A 24,915-nucleotide genomic window follows, 5' to 3' on the forward strand; every position below is an offset into this window, starting at 1 on the left:
TTATTCCTGGTAGTGCTCGAGGGACCCTACAAGATGCCAGGGACAGACACCGGGTCAGCCGTGTGCAAGGCAAACGCCCGCCCCGCTCTTCTTTAACTCTGGCCCCTAAACTTTGATTTTTAATCAAGTAACTTTTTATTAATGGCAGAATATAATAATAACAATAAAGCACTGTAGCACTGTCCTCCCGTTGTTCATTGATTTGCTCGAGCGGGCACCAGTAATGTCTCCATTGTGAGGCTTGTTACTGTGTTTGGCCTATCGAATACACCACGAGGCGCTTGCCAGGCTTTGCCGTGTGGGTGAGATACTCTCGGTAGCTTGCGGGGCTCCCAGAGAGGGGAGGAGGAATCGAACCTGGATCGGCCGCGTGCAAAGCAAAAGCCCTACCCGCTGTGCTATCACTCCAGCCCAACAACAACAATGATAATAATAATGCATCAATGATCATCAGTGAACAGAGGAATCCAAGGGGAGGAAACTGTCTGTAGCAAGTCATTTCCAGTCCTTTCTGGAACAAGGCCGCTGGAGTCACTAACGGCGCAGTAAAACAGACCCGTGGTTTTCTGGACGTTTCTGTGTTGGATGCCATCACCTAAGAGCTCCATCGACCCGGTTCAGAATTCCCTCCCAAACGCCACACGCCGTGGTGGAGGCAGCGACTGACTCTTGAAAGCAGCAGATTTGTCGAGCCCCAGGGACGGGCCACTCCGGGCTACTGGGCTTTGTTCCGGGAAGAAATACTGGACGGAGGCAGACGCGAGGGCCGAGGAGCCAAGGGGACGAGGCCACGGTGAGCCCTCGCCCCGCGGCGGGACGCGGCCGACCGAGGAGGACCTCGCGCCCACCGATTTTTACTACTCACAATAAAAGGTTGATTCAGTTCATTTTAACATCTTATGGGGACCCAGAAAAAATATTACTTTTCTCAGCCAGTCATGGAACTGCTACCAAAATGAATATTAAAATGGTTTTTATTGAGTTACACGTTCCAACGCTTTAACAAAAGGCTTCATTCACAATGTGATCTGGAAGGGCAGAAAATACATCCACGCGGAGATCGTAACCACAAGGTCGACCCAAAATAAAAGCGCGCTGCTGTTTTCACGGGGGGCGGCCGGGTTCTTTTCTGCTGTGCAGTGACCAGGGAGCACACTTTTAAAGGATAAATGAGCATTCCTAGTAGCTTCCCTGAGGATCAATCCCAGTGACCGGTCGCGAGGGCGAAACAGTGGCGGACACACTGCACTTAGGAGAAGCTGCCACCGGGACCCTAAAACATGAACGCATTCACTCCCCAGAAAACCTGCAGACCTGTGTCACGGCCGAGCGCAGGGCAAGAGGCGGGACTTGGAAACGACCCAGACAGCCAAGGACGACGCCTGAGGAAGAAGGCCAGGCGTGGGTGCACCACCCGGCACCCTGCGGCCACGCGGAACTAGGAAACCACGCAGCCCGCTGCCCCACGGACAGAGCCGGAAGGAAGGTCTCATGGGAAGGGCGAGTCAGGACAAAGCAGGCGGATGTCGACTTTCTCCGTTTATCTGCGGCCCATGGAGTGACGAGGCAAGGGAATGAATGGAGCAAAAAAAAAAAGGAAAAAATAAGGGTGGAGGGGTTGGAGCGATAGCACAGCGGGGAGGGCGTTTGCCTTGCGCATGGCCGACCCGGGTTCGATTCCCAGCATCCCATATGGTTCCCTGAGCACCGCCAGGAGTAATTCCTGAGTGCATGAGCCAGGAGGAACCCCTGCGCATCGCCGGGCGTGACCCAGAAAAGCAAAATAAATAATAAAATAAAATAAAAGGTGGAGAAGCAGAAAAATGAAAAGGGAGAGAGCTGAGGGGCATGAGCGAGCACGGAGAAACCGGAGGTGAGGTGGGGGCATGGACCAAGGGCCGGGGGTACGCCTGCAAGTATCTCAACCACAGCAGCCAGCGCCCCGGGAAGCAGAGCACCCAAACGACAGTCATGAAACCGAAAAAAAAACGTATCCGGGATGGGAAGGAGCCGGGGGACGCCGGAAACAGGACACCAACCGTGGGGCGGGACGGACGCTGGAACCAGCTACGCCTGAACCCCAAGGACTGGCGGCGTGCGGGAGTCGCGGCTCCTAACTTAGGAATCTCCGGGCAAGGACGCGAGAGCCCCGGCCTGGCCTCCTCCAGGACGGCGCGAGCGACGCCGACGGGCCCCTACCTTGACGTGGCTCTGGGCGCCCAGGTTGTAGATCTCCGAGGGTTTGACCTCGTTGATGATCTTCACGAGGCAGGTGCTGTCGGTGAGGTCTCCGTAGTGCAACTTCATGTCTTTGGTGGTTCGGGGAAAAAAAAAAAATGGGGGCCATCAAACGCAGAAGGGGATTGGGGATTCGTTAGGCCAAGGTCGGACTAAGGGGCACTGCATCTCTAGCAATGTGCCGGGACCCTGAAACACCACGAGGGTGGGCCGGAACGCCGCCCGCAGCGGGAGAGGGGCTGAAAACCACCATCCCCCGGGGACAGATGCGGGTCTGCGGAGGCGAGAAACGGAAGGGCGACGCTTTAACTCCAGGGCCATGACCCAGTGGCCCCCGCGGACCTGAGGTTGAAGAACGCGGCCTGACAGGCGACCCAGGCCCTTGTGACGCTAACTCAGAGCGGACCCCTGCCCCGGCCTCCTGGGCGGGAGGATGTGACACCGCGGGCTTGCCAAGCAGACACTGTCGTCGTGTTTTATGGGGCCCGGATCCGTGTCTGCGCACGACTCGTGCCTGCTCTGCTCCCAACCCAACCAGTAGCAACTGGTTTTCAAGGAGGAGGCACTGGCCACCTTGCCATGACGGTCAGGGTCCCGTCCTGGGGACAGCCAGGTCTGTCTTCTTCCCGAGGAGGTGTCCGTACGTGTGTTCAAATGCTGGACACGCACCGTCCGGCACAGGGCCGCGGCCGTGAACACAGACTCGCAGAAGCAACATGCCACCAGGACCACGTCCCGCCCTGTCCCGCATGGGCTAGACACCCCGCTCACCCCTCCGGGTGGCTTTGGAGAAACTGTGCCCGCATGGCTCAGGGTGGCTCTACCGAGGGGCCCGGCAAACCACGGCAACTCCCAGCAGTGATCTGCAAAGCAGGGGCCTGAACCAGCTCTGCGAGCTCTTTCTTATCCAATGATTTATTTTCATTTTTGGTTTTTTGGGGGGACCAGGGTGGTCGTGCAGTGGAGAGGGCATTTGCCTTGAACGCAGCAGGCATAGTTTCTACCTTGGGCATCTCACAGGGTGCCCCGAGCACTGCCAGGAATGATTTCCTGAGTGCAGAGCCAGGAGGAACCCCTGAGCGTTGCCAGGTATGGCCCCAAAACACAAAACAGAACGGATTTTCGGTTTTTGCTCCAGGTTTGCACCCACTGTGGGTCGCATCTGGATTGGTGGCGTGTAGAACCCTCGCCTTTCCTGCGGTTTCCATGTTATTTTTCGATCAGATGCAGAGAGTTGGGCCTGCTGAAGCCAGCCAGCCGGCCCACCGACCAACTGACTGACCGACTGACCAACCGACCGACCGACCATCAAAAGCAAACGTGGGGATTCTGGGGCTGAGCGGCCTGGAGTTCTCAGGACCCCTGGGATGAAAGAACAAAGGTGAGTCCTGACCTCGGGTTGGCCCCACCGGGCCGCTACCCTAGTCAGGACAGCACTGGGGCCCAACCCACACCGAGGGGTCCAGGCAGCCCCCATGGGCTGAGTCATCAGGACCAGCCGGGCCTTGGGGGGGAAAGCGGGGGTCCGAGACGTGAAAATGCAGAGGGCACGCGGAGTTGACTTTCTCGGCGCGAAGAAGACTTACTCCCTTCAATGTGCGCCTGGGGGTTCTTGTATAGGTGCTCGATGCGGCCCGTGTTGAAGGAGCTGGACCGGCGGATGATGCCGTGGACCTGCGTTGGGGGGGCACAGAGAGCCGTTACCCACGTGTCACGGGGAGCCACACACCGCCCGCCGCCTTTCTGCGGGGGCCAGACCTGCCCTCTGTAAACAAGGTGCTTTCATCGCTGGACACAGACTCCCGGCTGGTCCCCCCCACCCCACCCCGCCCTCCCCGCAGCAGTCCCTGCCCGCCAGGCACCCCCCAACCGCCACCACCTTTCAACAAAGGCCGCTGATAATCCCGCGACTTCCCAACGCACGCTCAGCGGCAGATACTGAGACGCCTCCGGCCCCCAAGCCGGCCCGCTCACAGCCCCAGCTGCTGACAAAGATATCTCCCGGCTTTGAAGCCGAAGACAGACCCCACGGGGCCCGGCGGACCAGCCCTGTCACCTCTCCAGGGCCAAGCACCGGGTCCTGCGCTTTCCTGAGCCCTGTGGTCCCACTCAGAGGCCACCGTGCAGGGTTTCTGCATAGACACGCTTATACAGACACGTGCGTCCACATGGACGGGGCCACGGAGGGCAGGTATGCGTGGGAAACTCCGAAAGCGGAATGGCTCGAGTAGGAGCAGAGAGAACACGCAGAGAAAACTCCAGAAAGGGGCAGGAGATACATCACACACACACACACACACACACACACACACACATTTTTATCTTTGTCTTCGCTCTAAGACGTGTGAGGAAAGAGATTCATTAGAACAAAAACAACCCCCCAAAAAAAAAAATAAAACCAACGAGCACACCTGTGAAGCCCTAAAGAAAAGGCTGTTTGTGTCTGATACATAAGAGAAATTGTTCCACACTTGGGCTCACTTCCTTCTCGTGTCAAAACCACTCCCTTTGTGTGGCCAACGCTAATACTGGCTCATGTCACCGGCCGCCCGAGTCCCAGTCCGGCTGGTGGCGGTTTTAATCCTTGACTGCTTTGAGAAGTTCCTGCTCATGGCAGGCAATTTCACTTTGCAGCTGAATACACGGCTCTATGTTACCTCAATCGTTTTCTGTCTCTTTCGAACCAAAATTAAATCTTGGCATGACTCAAATATTCCGAACGCGGTGGGGGGGGAGGGGGGCGGTCACGGGGGTTGGGTGGGTGGGGGGGGAGAGTTCTAAGCACATAAGACTTTCTTTCAAACAGAAAGAAATGGCATGGTCATTTTACACGGCATACATGAGAAATTGACTTCTGCGAGCAGACGACACACCCGTGATTAATAATTCTGCCGGCCAGTGCGCCTTCGCCAAAGAGAAAAGCACTCGTCCGCATGATTTTCCAAAAGAACTCAGCCCAAGAAAACTCGGTAAACACGCAAATATTTTAAGAAGGAAATATCACCAGGCTCGGTTGACATTTTCAGAGGCAAACAGTGAAAAATCTAGGAAACACTGCGATCTGGCTATCCGTATCCAGTTCTGAGTGGCAACGCGAGAAAACACTCGGGCTAGCCTGGGAGGATTTCTTCTCCTCTGGCCGCCCCGAGCGTTCCACTTGCCCGTTTCAAAGGTGAACTCGACAAACACGGAGAGTTTTGAATGAAAGTCAGGTTCTCCGTCGTATGACCGAAACCCAATCAATCGTGAACAACTTTGCAACTGTGTATCTCACGGTGATTTGATTTAAAAAAAAAAAAAAGTCAAGTTCTCATACGCATGTTTTTACACGCATAACACTGGTATGGACCAAGCCAAGTTTTTTATGAATTATAGATTTCTCGGATTTCTTTTTCTTTCTTTCTTTCTTTTTTTTCTTTTTGGGTCACATCTGGCATTGTACAGGGGTTCCTCCTGGCTTTGCACTCAGGAATTACTCAGGTGCTTGGGGGACCCTATGGGATGCTGGGAATCGAACCCAGGTCGGCCGCGTGCAAGGCAAACGCCCTCCCCACTGTGCTATGGCTCCAGCTCCCATTTCTTGAATTTCTTGAACGGAGAAAAATGGCAGCACTCTGAGAAGAGAATATCTGACTTTGAGGGTGCAGAAGCCTCAGGATGAGAAGAGTGGACGGCGGATCTCACCTTTGCACGACGGTGCCTGCCTGGGCAAACCGCCAACCCAGCCGTCCGAAAGAAAGGTAAAACGGGCGTTGCCGTGGGCATCGCATATGGCACCAGGTCTGACCAAAAGAGTAGTTGACACCGATGGACTGGGAAAGGCAGGGACCCAAGTCTACAGCAATTAGAAACTAAGAGGGATTCCTGGTCACCTGCGATATCAAAACAGCAGGCATCGGCTTGAAGGGCGTTTCCTCAAGACACACACACACACACACACACACACACACACACCTCAAAAAAAAAGTGTCTTGACTCCCCTTCACTCCCCACTTTCGGTATGTGTAGAAGGGAAAGACAAGGGCTGCCAAACGCTTAATCCGTGACAGCGAGTATTATTCTAAGAACTCATGAAAGCCGGATCTGTCGGCTTCTGGGACAGTTGACAGGCGAACGCCCCAGCAGCCAGAATGTGTGCAAACTGGGTCCTCCAAGGAAGGCCTGGAGATTAGCAGCTCTGTTGGCGCACAAAGATCGGACAGGGCGGGGGGTTGCTTTGTTTGTTTTGATGAGGATTTGTGGGGTCGGGGGGGAGAGGGGACGGTGGCCAGGAGTCAGGCACCCCGGCGGGGAGATAAATGGGCTGCCTCGGACTTCACCCAGGCTTCAGGGGCACTTCGCAGGCCTCGTTACTAACCCACAGCCGCTCCGGGCCCAAATTTGATTCTGATCCACCCGCCCACCCCATCCCCAGGACTAAAAAATAAAGCGTTTGGAAGTGTTTGCGACCCTCACATTTCACGTCCTATTTAACTAAGCGATGGGAGGGGGAATCTCCGGGTTCTCCTGGGGTCAGGACAGGGCTGGCCTGACTTCCACGGCCAGCGTGAGGTCGGGCCACGCATCAGAAAACTGCCTGTGTGCCGGGTATCTCCCTCACTCAAGGAGTCCCAGCAAAGAGAACGTGATTCGCCGGGAGCCTTCCAGCTCCTTCTAGATTCCTCTAGGAGGCCCAGATGCAGCTTGGCTTGTCCCGGGAAAGGACAGACCACGTGGGAAGTGACGCAGCCTCGGGGAAGGTCCCCGAGCACTGACGCGGAATCTGCCGGAGGGAGCATCCCCGCGGGCCTTCCGCAGAGGGGGCACCGCCTGAACCCGCCCCCCGGGGCCCACCCAGCCACGTCCCCACCATCCACTGGACCAGTGCTCGCTACAGTTTGGAATCAGAGCCCTGACGGCTCTGCCCAGGTGTCCAAGAGCTCCAGTGACCCAGGAAGAAACGTCTCGAGGCTTCTCCGGGATAGATTCTCCGGGGACTTGGAGAATCTCCCAGACTGTGACCATCTTCACGGCCCTCAGGTCCCGCTTCCTGTCACTGCTCCAAGAGCTCTGGGGTGACGAGGGGGACCGACATCCCCCAACCCGGGTGTGGAGCCCCAAGGGGCTGCCACTGAGTTCCTCCCAGACACTCCAGGGCTTGCCGAGGGCCGGCCTGTCCCGGTGTTCTGGTTCCTCTCCGGGCCTGTGACACAAAGGCGGGCTTATCTGGGGCGGCGAGCCCGGAAGCTCTGGGCTCTGTCACCAGAAGGTTCTCTCCGGTGGGGTTTTTCCCTTCTGTCCTCAGGAGGGGCAGGACAGCCCCCCCACCCCCGGATGCACGAGGCCGGGGGACGGGGGCGTTTTCCAAGCCCCCGCCACCACCGCCTTTCCTGGGGCCTAACCCAGGTCCTCGCTGGACGAGGGCGTCTTCTACAAGGCCCAGAGCTGCACATCCCCATCTGTCCCACCTGACTGATGCGACAAGAAGAGAGACGGGTGCCCGAGGCCCCTGCCGGCACCCCAAGGGCCAGATCAGGGGGTTCGGTGAGGCGAGGGAGGGGGGGAGGGGAAGCTTGGGCCAGAGGCTGGACCTGGCTCACTCGGAGCTGGCCCGAGGCCGTGAGAAAGAATCGGCCTGGGGCCCTGGACGGTGTGTGGGGTCAGCGCAGGAAACGGGGAGGGGAGAGCTCCCGTGTGTGACCCGACTCTCCTGCATGGCCCACCCACGCCCGCCAAGAGGGCCCGGAGGTCTGGGGCACCGTCTCCCCCGGCCGGGCTGGAGAGATGCCAGTCACATCTGGCCTGTCCCCGATATACCCCAATGTCCCCCCATTCTGCACCAAGCCGCATATGCAAATCTTGAAGGGGGATCGGGAAGGGGCTCTGTCCCAGTTGCCCCCCCAAGCAGGTCCCCGTGGGGGGTGGGGGGTCCCCCAACCAGGAACCCCGAGGAAGGAGACAAGAAAGTATCTGCAGGAAACTGGCATCACCACCGCCTCAGGCAGCAAAGCACGTATGAGGGGGCTGGAGTGATAGCACAGCGGGGAGGGCGTTTGCCTCGCATGGGCCAGAGCCAAGTTCGATCCCCAGCATCCCCTAGGGTCCCCCGAGCACCGCCAGGAGTGATTCCTGAGTGCAGGGCTAGGAGGAACCCCTGAGCATCGCCAGGTGGGACCCAAAAAGGAAAAAAATAAATAAATAAATAAAAAACACCAGATCCTCCAGGTGCGGGCACAGAGTCGTTGGCAAGGCCTCTCCCTGTGGCGCGGGGCGGATTCTCCCACCATGAGCCTGCGTCAGGGATGGTCAGAGAGCTCCGGATTACCCCCACACAGGCCCACACCAGCCCTGGGGCCTATGGCTGCGTGTTCTCTGTGGAACTGCAGCATGGACTGAGGTTTAGGGCTGAGACTTCAAAAAAATATAAAAAGCAGGAACGAGAAAGGGAAGATGCTCGCCAAGAGCCCCAGCAAATTTGCCACGTGAAATGCGGGTTTCCTTCTCAGGAGCTGAAAGCCTGCAAGGGCAAGAGGCGGAGGAGCCGAGGCCCGCGTGGGGCTGGAGCGACAGCACAGCGGGGAGGGCGTCTGCCTTGCACACGGCGGACCCGGGTTGACACCCCGGCATCCCATGGGGTCCCCCGAGCACCGCCAGAAGTGATTCCTGAGTGCAGAGCCAGGAGGAACCCCTGAGCATCGCCGGGTGTGGCACAAAACAATACCCACGAGAGAAGGAAGGAAGGAAGGAAGGAAGGAAGGAAGGAAAAGAAAGAAAACTAGAAAGAGAGGGAGAGAAAAGAAAGGAAGGGAAAGAGAAAGAAAAAAGAAAGAGGGAGGAAAAAGAGAAAGAAAGAGAGAAAGAAAGAAAGAAAGAAAGAAAGAAATAGAGGGAGGGAGGGAGGGAGGGAAGGAGGGAGGGAGGAAAAGAAAGAAAAAAGAGAGGGAGAGAAAGGAAGGAAAGAAGGAAGGAAGGAAAAGAGAGAAAGAAAAAGAGAGGGAGAGAAAAGAAAAAAAGAAAGGAAGAGGAAGAAAACTATTAAGAAAGGTAGAGAAAGGAAAGAAAGGGAAGGAGGGAGGGAGGGAGGGAGGGAGGGAAGGAAGGAAGGAAGGAAGGAAGGAAGGAAGGAAGGAAGGAAGGAAGGAAAGGAGAAAGGGTCCATCGGGAAGACGAGGATGAGGATGATGAGGACGGAGGACAGTGAGGGCAGCCGCAGCCCCGAGACACACTCTGAGCTTCCAGGGCCCTTGATGCCGGCCGGAAGCAGGAACGTCCAGGCACCAGCTCTGCCCGAGACCAGCTCCCCGCTGACTGCCGGGTGCAGCTGCCCCACAAGGTGAGTGCCAGAGCGGGCATGGGGGAGGGGGGAAGGGGGAGGGGCCCCTCCATGCTCCTCCATCCCTCCTGGGGTCCCCTAGCTGGGACCAACCGGAGCCGTATCTGAGGAGGCGGACAGCATGACAGTGGCAAGCAGAAGAGTGTCCAGGGCAGTGGCCGATGGACAGCAGAAGGATGGGGGCGGGAGGGGCGAAGGCTACATGGGCTGCCCCAGGCCCGCGTCAGGGGAAGCAGCGTGAGGGGCGGTGGCTGAGGAGGCCAAGGCCCCGCCGGCAGGTCACTCACCTCGTAGCCCTTCTCCAGCAGGAACTCGGCCAGGTACGAGCCATCCTGGGGAGAGAGAGAGGGGACAAGCGTCAGGTGGCAGCGGCAACATGGGGGTGGGAGGGGGGGGCCCAGGCGTGGGGTTCGAGACGCGCCTTTAGGGGCGAGGCCTGCCGGCGCATGGACATGGCCATCGGGGCAGGCCACGGTGGCAATCAGGGCTCCAGGCCTTTCTCCCGGAACGCTAGAGCCCCAGGAGTGCGGGAAGTGGTCCCTGCCGGGCGCCACAGAAAGAGGGGCACCCAGGCCAGCAGACCTGGGGGACAGAAAGGTCCCAGCCCGGTGGACACTGGGTTAGGCCTTGGCGCTTAGTGGCCATGAGAAATATGCAAGCCATGTGCACCGGTGGCGGCGTCGGCCTCCAGCCCAAGGGTCTCAAGGCTACACCCGAAGGACTTCCCGGGGGCCACAGAGGTTGCCCAATGGGCAGAGCACAGGCTTGGCATGCGGAAGGGCCAAGTCCCGTCCTGAGCACCGCAAGGTCCCTGAGCGCTTCCGGGGATGACCAGCACGCACTGAGCAGGGAGGAGACCCGCCTGCCCCACAGGGTCCTCCCAGGGAAGGAGGGTGCTTGCCGGGAGCAAACGGTCAGAACCCAGCCGACCCAGGTGACTCCTGGGGTGGGTCCTCTCGGCCTCCCTGCAGCACCTGGCACTGGGGGCAACATCTCGGCTGGAGACGGGGGGTCCCAGCTACGCCCGACCAGCCAGCCATCCTGACAGTGATTCCCTAGAGGACAGTCCCCGGGGACGGCGGGAGCAGCGGCGCCAAGGTGAAGTGCCTGCCCCGCACCCAGGGGACGCGGTCATTCCCCGGTCCGGCCCCTGCAGCGCGAGGGGACCCTGAGCACAGCAGGGGTCACTCCCGAGCACTGGAGCCCCCAGCACTGCGAGTGCTTCCCCGCAGGACCCTGCCGTGACTGCAGAGAATGCTCTGTTTTGGTTTTTTTTTTTTTGAATAAAGTTGTTCACGATATTTGATCACATTTAATATTCGAACACCAACCCCACCACCCAGACACCTTCCCACACCATATTCCACCAGACGTTTCCATCCCAAACCCCAAACCCTGCCCCCAAAAGCAGAATCAAAGTCACTTATTTTGGTTTGGGTTTTTTTCTTTTTCTTTTTTTTTTTGCTTTCTGGGTGACCCCCGGTGTGCTCAGGGGTTCCTCCTGGCTCTGCACTCAGGAATCAGAGTTCCTGGCGGTGCTCAGGGAACCCTATTGGATGCCAGGATTTGAATCCAGGATTTGAACCCCGTGTGCAAGGCAAATGCCCGACCCGCTGTGCTACTGCTCCAGCCTCCCAAGAAATCGGTTTTGTACTGCTTGTTATGAATAATCTGCTAAAAATGCTCCCAAAAACGTTTCTTAGAGGGAAGTGTGTGAAGATGGTTGTATTTCGCCCAGGAGACATTAAGCCCTTGTAGAAGAGATTAGTAACATGTTGTTACAGGTTGAGCTTTGTGTGCTTATATGTATATGTGTGTGTGTGTATATATATGTATATATATGTATATATATATATATATCGATTTGCTCGAGCGGGCCCAGTAACGTCTCCATCGTGAGACTTGTTGTTACTGTGTTTGGCAGATCGAATACGTCACGGGGAGCTTGCCAGGCTCTGCCGTGCGGGCGAGATACTCTCGGTAGCTTGCCGGGCTCTCCGAGAGGGGCGGAGGAATCGAACCCGGCTCGGCCATGTTGGCTGCTTGTAAGGCAAATGCCCTACCGCTGTGCTATTGCTCCATATATATATATATATATACACACACATATATATATATATGTCACTGTCACTGTCACTGTCACTGTCCTCCCATTGTTCATGAATTTGCTCGAGCGGGCCCAGTAACGTCTCCATTGGAGACTTTGTTGTTACTGTGTCTGGCATATCGAATACGTCACGGGCAGCTTGCCAGGCTCTGCCGTGTGGGCGAGAGAATTTCAGCAGCTTGCCGGGCTCTCCGAGAGGGGCGGAGGAATCGAACCTGGGTTGGCCAGGTCAGCCGCGTGCAAGGCAAATGCCTTATCGCTGTGCTATGTGCTATGGCTCCAGTATGTGTGTGTGTGTGTGTGTGTGTGTGTGTGTGTGTGTGTGTGTATGCAGATATGTATGTATACATCTGTACCCCAAGACTGGCTGCCTTCTCCCTTAAGCCGCATCACATGTGGTGCGCTACCCTTGGTCTATTAGTGCTGTAAAGCAGAGGATGTCGCATGGCCCAAGGAGCCAGCCCCAACGTTCTGTTTGAAACCAGAGGGAAAGGGAGGGGGGAGAGGGAGGGGAGGGGGAGGGGGAGGGGAGGGGAAGGGGAGGGGAGGGGGAGGCCGGGAAAGTGCAGGCGGTCCTTGGGGGCCGCGAGGGCCGCGATTATGTCCAGGCTGATGGGAAACAGGCGCGCGGGGCTGGACCCTGTCAATAAGGTCTTGTTCTTCTCACCCAGGCTGCTCCTCAGACTTTCCGACCGCACTGGAACATTCTGAGCCGGCAGGGGCCCCGCTTCCTTGCCAGGTCTCTCGGCGATAGGCCGGGGCCGACACAATGTGCTGGGAATGCGGAGGCCGGGCGGCGCGGCCGCCCCGAGGGACACCCCGCTATCTCGGCGGTCTCTGGCCTCTGCCGGCTCTGGAGGAGGCCGCGGGGACCAAGCGTCCAGGGGAAGCGCTGAGGCCTGGGCCCAGCCCGGTGCCAGTCTCTGGGACGAGAGAGCGGGATCCCCGGGGGTGCACTCGTCGAGGTTCAAGCCGGGACCCACTTCCTGGCGGACAAGGTCCCAGATTGGGGCCAGCACCGCGGCTGTGAACAGCAGGCCCAGAGGCGTTTTCCTTCTGGTTCTGGGCAGACCTTGGCCTGGGCAGACTAACGGGGCCTCTGCACGTCTCAGGGAAACTGAGGCACAGGGGGTCACTAGCTTCCCGCCACTCTGGATGAAGCCTGGCCTAGAAGTGGGTGTCATTCCGTAGCCCGAGGAGCCAAGTCCCTGGCTCCCTGCCACCGCCGGGGCCCCACGAAAAACCCAAACCCACAGGCCACCGCGAGCTCAAGTTCCACCTTCCAGCTGCTCCCTGTCACTGCCTTCCACTGCAGGGGTCTGCGGTGTGGGCAGATTTAAAGGGGGCTTCCCGGCACAAGGGGGTGACAGCCTTGCACGGGGCAAGCCTCGGGCTCCTGCCCCAGCCCCGCCTGGCCCCCGGCTCTGAGCACTGAGTGGGGAGCAGCCCCTAGCCCCACCAGGTGTGGTCCCTAGAGAACAGAGCCCTGTGTGCCGGGCGAGCGAGCGGCCCCGTGCTGGAGACGCCACGCAGCGTCAGAACATTCCAGAACGGCAAGGAGAGGCGGGCTCCGGTGCCTGGGACGGGGGTCCCGGTCTGGACATGGTGGCAGTGTGCAGGGCGGAACGGAGGTGGGGGTCGGTGTGGGGTGGGGAGGGGGAGGGCAGGGGCCAGCAGGACAAGACTCAGGGGAGCCTGTACCTGCCGGGCCTGAGACTCGGGGCTCTGCTCTGCACCTTTCCTGCCGGCCTCAGAGAGATTCCTGAGAAAAACCCAGAAAAATAATTTCTTTTCACTAAAAAAAGGGATCTGGAGCCACAGCACAGTGGGGAGGGTGTTTGCCTTGCACGTGACAGGCCCGGGTTCAATCCCCGGCATCCCATAGGGTCCCCCGAGCACCACCAGGAGGGATTCCCGAGTGCAGAACCAGGAGTAATTCTGAGCATTGTGGGGCGTGACCCCAAAAAGCAAAATAATAAGCAAATACGGGGGGGGGGGCATTTCCAAGGTTCATTAGAGCCTATCCTGATGGCAGCAGGAAAACGACCAGAAACTTCACAGGGAGAAGCACCAGAGAAGCACCACAGGGCCTGAGTGAAAGAAGAGCCTTGCACACGGAGACCCAGGACCATCCTGGGTCTGGCTGGGACCCATCTGCTCCCCAGGGATGAGGAGGAGGAGGACTGAGCCAGGACTGAGCCCTGAGCACAGAACCGGGAGTCAGCCCTGAGCACAGACCGGGGGTGACCCTGAATACTGTCAAGACCTCCCCTGAGCCCTGAAGAGCGAAGGTTCACCGGAAGTTCCTACTTCAGCCTCAGGCCTGACCTCCCCGAGAGTCTGAATTTTCAGGGGCACATCACGGCATTGGCGGCACAGCTCCAAACTCTACTGCACCAACACCCCGGGAAGCGCGCCAGGTGGGATGGGATGTGTCGTGGGTGCCCACCGATCTCGACCAACAGAAGCTGGGCTCGCACCAGCAGCGTAGCGAATCCTCAGCCCAGGACTTACTGTCCCCACGGTGAGAGACAGCAAGTTTTGCAACTTTCCACGATGGAAATACTTGTTTGTTTGTTTTTTTTTAAGATAAATAGTGAGGGGCCAGAGCAATAGCACAGCGGAGAGGGTGTTTGCCTTGCATGCGGCCGACCCAGGTTCAATTCCCAGCCTCCCATAGGGTCCCCCAAGCACCGCCCGGAGTGATTCCTGAGTGCAGAGTCAGGAGGGACCCCTGAGCATCAGCCAGGTGTGACCCAAAAAGCAAAAAAATAAATAAATAAATAAAATTGGGCTGGAGCGATAGCACAACGGTAGGGCGTTTGCCTTGCACGCAGCCAACATGGCCGACCCGAGTTCAATTCCTCTGCCCCTCTCGGAGAGCCCGGCAAGCTACCGAGAGTATTCGATATGCCAGACACAGTAACAACAAAGTCTCCAATGGAGACGTTACTGGGCCCGCTCGAGCAAATCGACAATCAACGGGAGGGCCTTTACCTTTTTTTAAAAAATAAAATTAAAAAAAAAAGATTGAGATAAATAAATAAAATAAAATAAAATAAATGAAGCTAGAAGTACATGGGGGAAAGCTTAAAAAGCAAAGAATCAAAATCTTGGGAGTGGAGAGGACACAAGTGAACCACAAGTGAGCGACAGGCCAAAGCTTACCTGCACGGGGAGGGCAAGGCCACCAGGGCCGGCCGGCCACCCTGGCAATGCTTCAGGGCCTCCACAGCAAGTCCTCAGGCACCCGCCTGCTCGCCACTGGACACTCTGGCTACAGCGTGAGAAGGACCCTCATGCCACATGCCGTCCCACAGGTCGCGACGAGGGCATGGAATCCCCTGTCTCCCTTCCCTCGAGACGCCCACCCTCAGCTCCGTCTCCTAAGCGAGCAGACAGGGGCACGGGGAGACCCCGGGCATCACCCTGGGAACCTCCCGGGGTCCCCGCGAGGACCCGCCCCAGCTGACCAAAGGGGCCCAGGCGAGTGGTATCCTGCAGGGGCGTGGGGAGGAGGCAGAGGCTCTCACGAGGGTCTGGGGGCCAGCCCCAGGCCCCGCTGGCGGGGAGCCCAGGCCCCTGAGCCCAGGCAGAACCTGGTCTTGGCGACGCCAGCGGCCAGCAGGGACCATATGGACTCTGGTCACAGTGCCCGGGGAGAGAAGCGGCTGCGTGTGAGCCTGGAATCAAGGTGGGGGCAAGAGGAAGAGATAACGGCCCTGACACAGCCCTGCTCGGGACGGCTGTGAGTGAGGGTCTCCGGGCCCCTGACACCAGCGCCCAGGCTGTCAGCGCCAGCCCCTGCCCCCGACATGAGGGGGCGTCCCAGCCACTCAGAGCCAGCACCCGACACGAGGGGGCACCCCAGTTACTCAGCGCCAGCACCCAACACGAGGGGGTACCCCGGGCACTCAGCACCAGCACCCGACACGAGGGCGTACCCTGGGTACTCAGCACCAGCACCCGACACGAGGGGGCACCCTGGGCACTCAGTGCCAACACCCAGCACAAGGGTACACCCCGATTTCTCAGTACCAGTACTTGACATGAGGGGGTACCCTGGGCACTCAGCACCAGCACCCAACACAAGGGGGCACCCCGGTTACTCAGCACCAGCACCCTACACGAGGGGGTACCCCGGGCACTCTGTGCCAGCACCAGCCCCTGGCGTGAGCACCCCAGGCACTCAGCACGAGCCCCCGCGGGAGAGGCTAGGACAGAGCTGGGAGAACGAGCACCTCCCGGGGAGCGTCACCCTCGGCCGTCATCTCCCTGGAGGACTGAGTGCATGTGACACGCAGGAGCGCGTGACAGGCGACGTGTCGGAGCACAGGCCACACACAGGCCTGGAGCCAGCGCCACGGCACCGCAGCGCGGGAACTGCACACCACCCCGAGGAGGCGCATGGCTGTCCTGCCCTTTGCCCTGGCCCGGCAAACGGACGGCGCCCGTTTCTCGGCAGACACTTGCCGACGCCGCTCTGATCCCCGAGTGATTTACAGAGGAAGCGGCTCGGCAGGTGCCCGGGGCCAAACAGAGCCGCACTGTCCACCCACCACCAAGGACACGCTTAATGAACTGCTTTAAATCTGGAAGGGGGCGGGGAACACCACTTTGTACTTAAAAAGGGGAAGAGTTATGAAATTTCAGGACTCACCTGATTTATTAATGTATATATATATATATATATATTTTATAATTTGTGTCCACGCTATGGGAGGAAGGTAAATATATATATATATATAAATATCTACAAATGGGCTTTTGTTACAGCCTCTCAAAGGTCAGGAGGAACAAAAGTTGACACGGATATTGGGGACTCAATTCCTCCCATTTTATTAGACATTCATGTAACAGGCTGCAGCGAAAATCTCGACAACCTCGCCTGGCAGACGGCTCAGCTATGGACAAACATCCCTGTGCCTTTGAACCCCAGCTCTGTCAGGGATATAACGAACCAGCACAATCCAGTTCCGACTGTCCCTACAACATAGGCCGGCTCTGAGAGAGGCGTCGCTTCCCGACTTCCCGAACATTTCTGATCTGCTTGGAACCACCAAGTGGGCCCCTTACTGGCCCCTCACCACCCCCCCGGCCCCTCAGCCCCAAAGATGCTGCGACTTGCCCAACACAGTTACTCTACTGTGACCTGAGTCGCTTATTCCAGACCCTGCACCCAGAAACTGCTCCTTGAGGGGCTTGAGAGCCGTATGAGATGCTGGGGGGGATTGAACCCGGGTCGGCCGCACGCAAGGCAAATGGTCTACCTGCTGTACTTACCAGTGCCCGGGGCTCTGGGCACATTTTTTCCCTCCCAACATTACTTAATCCTGAAATTCAGATAAGTCGCCACCTTTCAATAGATGCGGTTAACTCAGCCTCACATACGTAGCGCATATCTCTTCCAAGTAGCTGTTCTCATTTCCGTCAAGATCACATCTTGTATTTCTGTAATTCCTGAGGGCTTCTGTAATTCCTTGCGTCCTCTAAGCTGTGTTTCCCACTGGTATCTTACAACATCCTGGGGAACCTCTCTGATCCCATCCCCATTTTTCCGGATTAGAGAATGGGAAGTTCGGAAAGCTTAAATCCCTGTTCAAGGTCACCGGCTAGTTAGAGAACTCGGCAGACCATGAAAACGATTTGTCTAATCCTCAGGACAGCCTTATTCCCATAATACTTCTCCTGCAATCAAAATCGAAACGTTTGAACAGAAACAAGAGGCAGGAGCGTTTTTTTTAAGCTCTCCGATTAACTAAGGCAGGGGAAACTCTCTCTCTCTCTCTCTCAAGTTCAGTACAAAATGATTTGAACGATCTGAATCACTCTTGCAGTTATCCACGATGAAAAATGAGTCCTTACTGGGGGCGGGAGCCAGAGGGCAGTGGGGAGGGCGCCTCCCTTTCACACACAGCTAGCCCGGGTTTGATGCCCCCAGCACCCATAAGGTCCCCCTAAGCCCCGCCAGGAGTTCTTCCCTGAGTGCAGAGTCGGGAATAAGTCCTGGGCACTGCCGGGTGTGGTTTCCCAAAACAAAACAAAACTATTAAAACAAGAATGACTGTTTAGGGGCTGGAGCGATAGCACAGCGGGGAGGGCGTTTGCCTTGCACGCGGCAGACCCGGGTTCAATTCCCAGCATCCCAAATGGTCCCCCAAGCACCACCAGGGGTGATTCCTGAGTGCATGAGTCAGGAGTAACCCCTGTGTATCGCCAGGTATGACCCAAAAAGAAAAAAAAAAATGACTGTTTAGTCATCCCACCTACAAAATGCTCTACTATATGTACTTTGAGTGTGTGTGTGTGTGTGTGTGTGTGTGTGTGTGTGTGTGGGCGCGCGCACACACACACACACATGCATACAGGCATTTCTATACCTCTGCAGGGAATTAAAGAAGAAAGCTAGTCTGTATTTTGAAGGTCACAAACAGATCAGGGGCTGCGATAGCACAGTGGGTACAAGGCCAACCCGGGTTCGATTCCTCCGCCCCTCTCGGACAGCCCGGCACGCTACCGACAGTATCTCGCCGACACGGCAAAGCCCGGCAAACTACCCGTGTCGTATTCGATATGCCAAACACAGTAACAACAAGTCTCACAATTTGTTGTGAGACGTTACTGGTGCCCGCTCGAGCAAATCGATGAACGACGGGAGGACAGTGCTATAAACAAGATCATCCCCGGGACAACCAATTCACTGGCAAATAGATATTACTACCTAGAGGATGACAGTGAACTGTGGCAGATAAAAACACGGACAAGCTGCACGGCCATCCCTAGGGAACGGACACTCCAGGGAGAAGCCGAGGAATCTCGACGCTCGCCATGATGGGAACAATCACTTTCTTGGCTTGGGGTTTTTGTTTGAGGAACTACATGCATCAGTGCCCACGGATTACTCCTGCCTCCGTGCTCAGGGACCATGCCTGCATTGGGATTGCTACTCTCAGCACTGTTGGGGGACCATGTGGGGCTCAAACCCAATCTCCCGCGTGCTGAGCCTGCGCTCGGCCCATGGGCTGTTCTCTCCGGCCCCTGGCAATCATCTTACACTGACATTTCTTCAATATCTAGCTGTGAGGCGTTAGCCCAAAATATATTACGAGCTAGGGGTGCAAATCTAAATTTCCTAGTAGCACTGTCCTCCCGTTGTTCGTCGATTTGCTTGAGCGGGCCCAGTAATGTCTCCATCGTGAGACCTGTTGTTACTGTGTTTGGCATATTGAATACGTCACGGGGAGCTTGCCAGGCTCTGCCGTGCAGGCGAGATCCTCTCGGTAGCTTGCCGGGCTCTCCGAGAGGGCCGGAGGAATCGAACCTGGCTCGGCCAGGCCAGCCGCGTGCAAGGCAAATGCCCTACCGCTGTGCTATCGCTCCAGCCAAATTTCCTAGTAGACATATAGGAGTTTCTTTTCATGAAGATTTACTTAATCCTTACAGGAGTTGATCACATCAGTTTTGAGGAAGTAAATCACAAATCCTATATTCGGGGCCAGAGGGAGGGTTGGGCTCTTGCCTTGCACTCAGCTACGCCGGGCTCAGACCCCAACTCGTCATCCGGTCCTGAGCACTTGCCAGGGGTAGCCCCCGAGCAGACCCAGGAGTAAGTCCTGACCACTGCTAGGTATGGTCCACCGCTCAGAAAAAAATGACTAAATACAAACGACTTCCTCTTCAGTGCATTAATTCAAGCCTGGGGGAGGAGGGGCGGGGGCAGAGGGCGGCTGGACCGCACCTAACAGTGCTCAGGGCTTTCTCGTGGCTCTGTGCTCAAGGATCACTCCCGGCCACGCGAGGGATCACACTGGGGTCATGCTGCCCGCAAGGCAAGGCAAGAGCAGTAAGCTCTCGGCTCTCTCTGCATTTGCCTTGCATGCGGATGACCCGGGTTCGATCCCCAGCATCTCACATGGTCCCCCGAGCACCACCGAGGCGTGACTGCTGAGTGGCCAAAGATGACAGTCTATTCGATTTTTTTTTTTTAGTTTATTGGATATTGAATTCAAATATCAGGCAACTGGGCTGGAGCGATAAGGCAGCGGGGAGGGCGTTGGCCTTGCATGAGGCTGACCCAGGTTCGATCCCCAGCATCCCACTGGGTCCCCTGAGCACTGCCAGGAGTGATTCCTGAGTACAGAGCCAGGAGAAACCCCTGTGCATCGCTGGGTGTGACCCAAAAAGGAAAAATAAAAAAAGTCTCAGGCAACTTATTTTTTTCTAACCTTTGGGAGGAAACTTCTCAAGCAAGCCCACTTTGCCTTTGTTGAAAATCTCTCAACACGGCTCCTTCGTTCTCCTTCAAGTTTCCCTGGCTGCTTCCCTGGCTCTCTGCTCAGCCCACTGCAAGCTCCCCTGCTTCCCTTGGTCTTGGGGGCAGACCCGACCCCCAGTCCCCCAGTCTTCGCCTTGGCATTCGACTCAGCAGCCGTGGGGAGCTACTCCAGAGCTTAAAAAGTGAGTCGGCAGCTCCCTGGACCAGGAAAAGGATTCGACGGTGATTGGACAGTTCAGAACCCGGTCCAGGACGGCTTCACTGAGACCACCAGCTCTTGCGTTCCATCACCAAGGATGATGTACCCGGACCCCATGAGCCGGGCTTAAGACATTCCAAAACACACACCGGGAAGTTAGACAGCACACGAGGGGGGGGAGGAGGGCTTGAAATCGGGGAGCGGAGTCAGGGAATGCGGTCACACCCACAAAATCCCCGCCACCGAGTGCGAGAGAGAAAGAAAGACAGACACCAGCCCCCATGCAATGTGGCCCCACACCAGGAGCCCGTGAGTAACAGAATATCTGTCACCCAGCTTATCCCAAGCTGGCGGACTGGCTGGTGGACAGCCCCAAGAGGCCAGCGGCTAAGTCCTAAGTCGTTAAACACTGCAGGGACAGGCTGGGTCCCCCGCAGGGGACGGTTATTAACTTCAGTAATCCTCACAAAGGCTCTTTAAGGCATGACTCTAATTATGCCCCTATTAAGGACAATTCAATTTAGGCAGAAGCAATTAAGTGACTTACTCAGAGTCATTAGACCACGGAGCCACTGGGCCCGCTGCCCCCCAGGGCATGCAAAGTGTCCCCAGGTGCCGGATGGAGCAGGAAGAGATGGATGAGTGGGGAAGGGCACAAGGAGAACTGAGTCACAAGGGGCGGGCGCATGGCCTCTGAAGAGAGTGTTTCTGTGTCCTGGGGGAAGATGCTCCCAAGTAGAATCGCTGGGCCGCATTCCCTGCGACCTGCTTGGAACTGGGACATCTCGTGTTGGGTGAAGTAAGACAAACGCCGGACAGTCTCCCGTCTCTGTGGGACACAGACGACGGATAAGGAAATAAATGTACAGGAGTAAAAGGGGGTGCTTGGTCATCCTTTTTTTTTTTTTTTTGCTTTTTGGGTCACACCCAGGGATGCACAGGGGCTACTCCTGGTTCATGCACTCAGGAATCACCCCTGGCGGTGCTCGGGGGACCATATGGGATGCTGGGAATCGAACCCGGCTTGGCCGCGTGCAAGGCAGACACTCTCCCTGCTGTGCTATGGCTCCAGCCCCGCTTGGTCATCCTTGACCCCAGTGTTGAGAGAGAGAAGGACGGAGAAGGAAAGAAATCGAGGGGAAGAAGCGAACAGGAAGTCACGGATGAGCAGGCGCCCGGCTTCGGTTATCGGGGGTGTCGCCCAACACCCAGACCCACAGCATGAGACCCAAGCGACAGCGATGGGCTCCAGGATGTGCCTGTCAGGTTGGCAGGCAGGGTTGGAGGGGGCTGGGGCGGGAGGGAATCTGGGAACACGGGGGACCGGGGGTCGGCACTGGTGGGGGATTGGTGTTGGATTATTGGAGGCCCAAACGCAACCCTCAGAAACTCTGTAAATCGGGGCTCTTCACAGCAAGAACAAAAAAATTAAAGCTTTTGACGTATGAGAGGGAAGAACGTGAAGGCAGGGACACGAGAGGCCCCTGGGATGGTGAGGACCGACCGCGGGAAACAGGGAGCCTGAGCTTCGGGTCAAGAGCTGCAATTATATGGGAAAGGGTGGAGTGAGGCTGGCGCCACCCGGAGGTGGGCAGAGGGAAGACGGAGAATCCTGGAGCCAGAGGCTGGGGAGGACCAACACCCCCTTCCAGCAGAGCCAGCCTGTGTCGGCGCAGGGGAGGGCGGTGGGAGCGGAGACGGCCAGTCCGGGCCAGTCTGGGCCAGCCCAAGCCAGTTCAGGCCAGCCCAGGCCATGCGGGGGCGCAGTGAAGCTCACCCAGATCACAGGGTACAGACCCAGGGGTGGGTCCCAGGGCCACCAGGCAAGGGGTGCCGGCAGGTGCCAGCAGACACTGTGGAGCGAGGTTACGGAGCAGGGGCAGCGTGACACGTGACACTCCACAGCAGCATCATGCCAGGATCATGCCAGCATCATGTCAGCATCATGCCCCAGGTGTGTGGCCAACGGCCATGGAAACGCACACAGCTCCTGGGGGACCCGCACACGTGCGCCCGTCCCGTCGGCACGGAGCCCCAGGGACTGTTTCTGCGGGTCTAAAGAAACGCCAGCCCCCTCCACAAGGCCGGCCTCGTGGTCCCCGCCAGGCACACGGCGGGTGGCAGGAGTCAGGTGCGTGTCGGCAGGAAAAGGCCCCGCGGCCACCCCAGTTCGACAAACGGGGCAAGAGGTGGGGGGGGGGGCAAGGGCCGGGGTGAGGAACCCGGCAACCCAGCAGAAGGCACTGCACGGGGGCTGGGACTGTGCGTCCCTGCGACAGCAACCGCCGGGCATGGCCGAGGCCCTGGGCTCCATCCCGGCACACGATCCACTTACTCACACACACACACACACACACACACACACACACTCACACTGACTCACATACTCAGACACACACACTGGCTCACACACACTGACTCGTACAATCAGACACACTCACACTGATACACACTCACTAGCTCACACACTCAAACACACACATTCGCTCATACACAAACTAACACACACTCACACTGACTCACACATTCATGTATACTCAAACACACACACTCACACTGATTCACGCTCATACACACTCACACACTTAACTCACACGCTCACCCACACTCAAACACACACATACACTCACTCAAACACACACACTCTACACACTAACTCACACACTAACACACACTCATCCACACAATCAAAACACACAGACACACTCACACATAACACACTCATCCACACATTCACTCACATCCACATACTGAGACACACACACTCACAGACACGCTCACACTGATTCACACTCATCCACGCACGTACTCAGACACGAAGTCACACACTCACACTTACACACACTCAGGCACACAGTCACAGTCACACATAACACTCACACTGTCCACACACACACACACACACACACACTCCCTCACACACTCTGCTTCGGGCCCTAGGAGCCACCACAGCCGACGTCCCCACGGCCACGGGTTCTGCTGTGGTGGAGTCGCCGCCCTAAGAGCGTCCCGAACCCGGACAGTCCACGTGGCTCTGGGAAGCCGGGCGAGAGCAGCGGGGCCGGCAGGGCCAGGACGCGGCCCTCCCGAGAGCAGAGTCCCAGAGGCCAGACGCCGCCCCTGCAGGGCACTGAGATTGGACACAAAGAGCCACAAGGGCCCAGGGACAGAGCCCTCGACTCGGCAAGCCCAGCGCCCCTAGGACCCCGGAGCCCCACCCGGAGTGACCCCTGAGAGCCGCCAGGTGTGGCCCCAAAACAAACACCAACGTAACCAAGCAAACAGACACTCAGCCCAGCACCCTCCACGGACACATCGGAGAAGTACTGGGTACATCTACGAGGGTCCAGGGGACAGCAGGTGGAGGGGGCGGGGGAGCGGGACACGCGCTGGTCCGCGGGACAGAGGTGGAGTCCCCGGCAGCGTGTCCGAGGTCACAGGGGGACACGGTCCCGGGGGCGAGGGGGCACCCCCAGGGCTGACCGTGGTCCTGAGCCCAGGAGGGCCAGACTCGGTGACCCCGGCCGCCCCCAGAGCCCCCAAGGAGGGTGGCTCGGCCTGGGAGGGTCCTTCCCCTTGGCCCCGGGCATGGGACTCCGGTCCCTCCGCTGCTGCGCACGGGCTCCTGACACCCACTTGGCGGCGAGAGCCTGCGGCCGGCCCACAAAGGGCGCCTGTGTTCCCGACCAGGCGGGGGGGCGTGACCCAGCACCCAACAAAGGCCCCATTCTCCACGCTGACGCCTCTCGGGGTGCGCCCTGGGCCTCGGGACAAAGGCGGGACGCGGAGGGAAGGCACGTCCCCAACACACAGCGGGCTGGGCGCAGGCCGGTCGCACGGGAAGCCCGCCCCCCAAAACACACACACACACAGAGACAGACACACACAGACATGTGTGCACACACAGACACATACACACAGACACACATAGAGATACACACAGACACAGACACAGACACGTGCACACACAGACACACACATATACAAAGACACACAGACACATACACTCACATATATAAACACACATGGAGACACACACATAGACACAGAAACGCACACAGATACACACACACATACATACACACACAGAGACAAACACAGACACACACAGACATGTGTGCACACACAGACACACACAGACACACATAGAGATACACACAGACACGCGCACGTGCACACACAGACACACACATATACAAAGGCATACAGACACATACACTCACATATATATACACACGGAGACACACACAGACACAGAAACACACACAGATACACACACATACAGAGACAAACACACACACAGACATGTATGCACACACAGACATATACACGCAGACACACAGAGATACACACAGACACACACAGACGCACAGGCACGCGTGCACACACAGACACACACATGTGCACACACAGACACATACACTCACATACATATGCACACACAGAGACACACACACAGACACGCACATACACAGAGACACACACAGATACACACACAACCTGGAGCCCCGGCGCTGTCAGGTGGGAGGCCCCCCGCGAAGGTGGGGCTGTTGCCTGGAAACAGGTGTGTGGACACTGTCCGGGCAGGGGTCTCACAGGAAGAGAGAGAAGGGACAGGGGACACTTGCCGGGACGCACAAAGGCTGCACCCGCCGGCCCGGGCAGGGTCCCCCAGACCTCGGGCCACACGACACTCTGGCCTCGGCCCTGGGCGGTGGGAAGCCGCCACTTGTGCCCCCGGGGAAGGGCTGGGACCCGTAGGCTGGGGGGTGGGGGGAGCAGAG

The 24,915-nt window shown here is 57.6% G+C and overlaps 1 protein-coding gene across 1 annotated transcript in view; it reads right to left on the reverse strand.

Moving 5' to 3' along the window:
- Window positions 1-24,915, reverse strand: part of GMDS (GDP-mannose 4,6-dehydratase) — a 453,738-nt gene that overhangs the window by 371,405 nt on the left and 57,418 nt on the right. The window contains exons 2-4 of the mRNA XM_056107776.1: window positions 9,838-9,882; window positions 3,825-3,912; window positions 2,200-2,309 (exon numbers count right to left, since the gene is read on the reverse strand). Of these exons, the coding sequence (XP_055963751.1) occupies window positions 2,200-2,309; window positions 3,825-3,912; window positions 9,838-9,882 (243 nt within the window). The remainder of the gene's footprint in view (window positions 1-2,199; window positions 2,310-3,824; window positions 3,913-9,837; window positions 9,883-24,915) is intronic.

Source organism: Sorex fumeus, unplaced genomic scaffold, assembly GCF_029834395.1.
Source record: "Sorex fumeus unplaced genomic scaffold, SorFum_2.1 ptg000175l, whole genome shotgun sequence".
NCBI lineage: Eukaryota > Metazoa > Chordata > Mammalia > Eulipotyphla > Soricidae > Sorex > Sorex fumeus.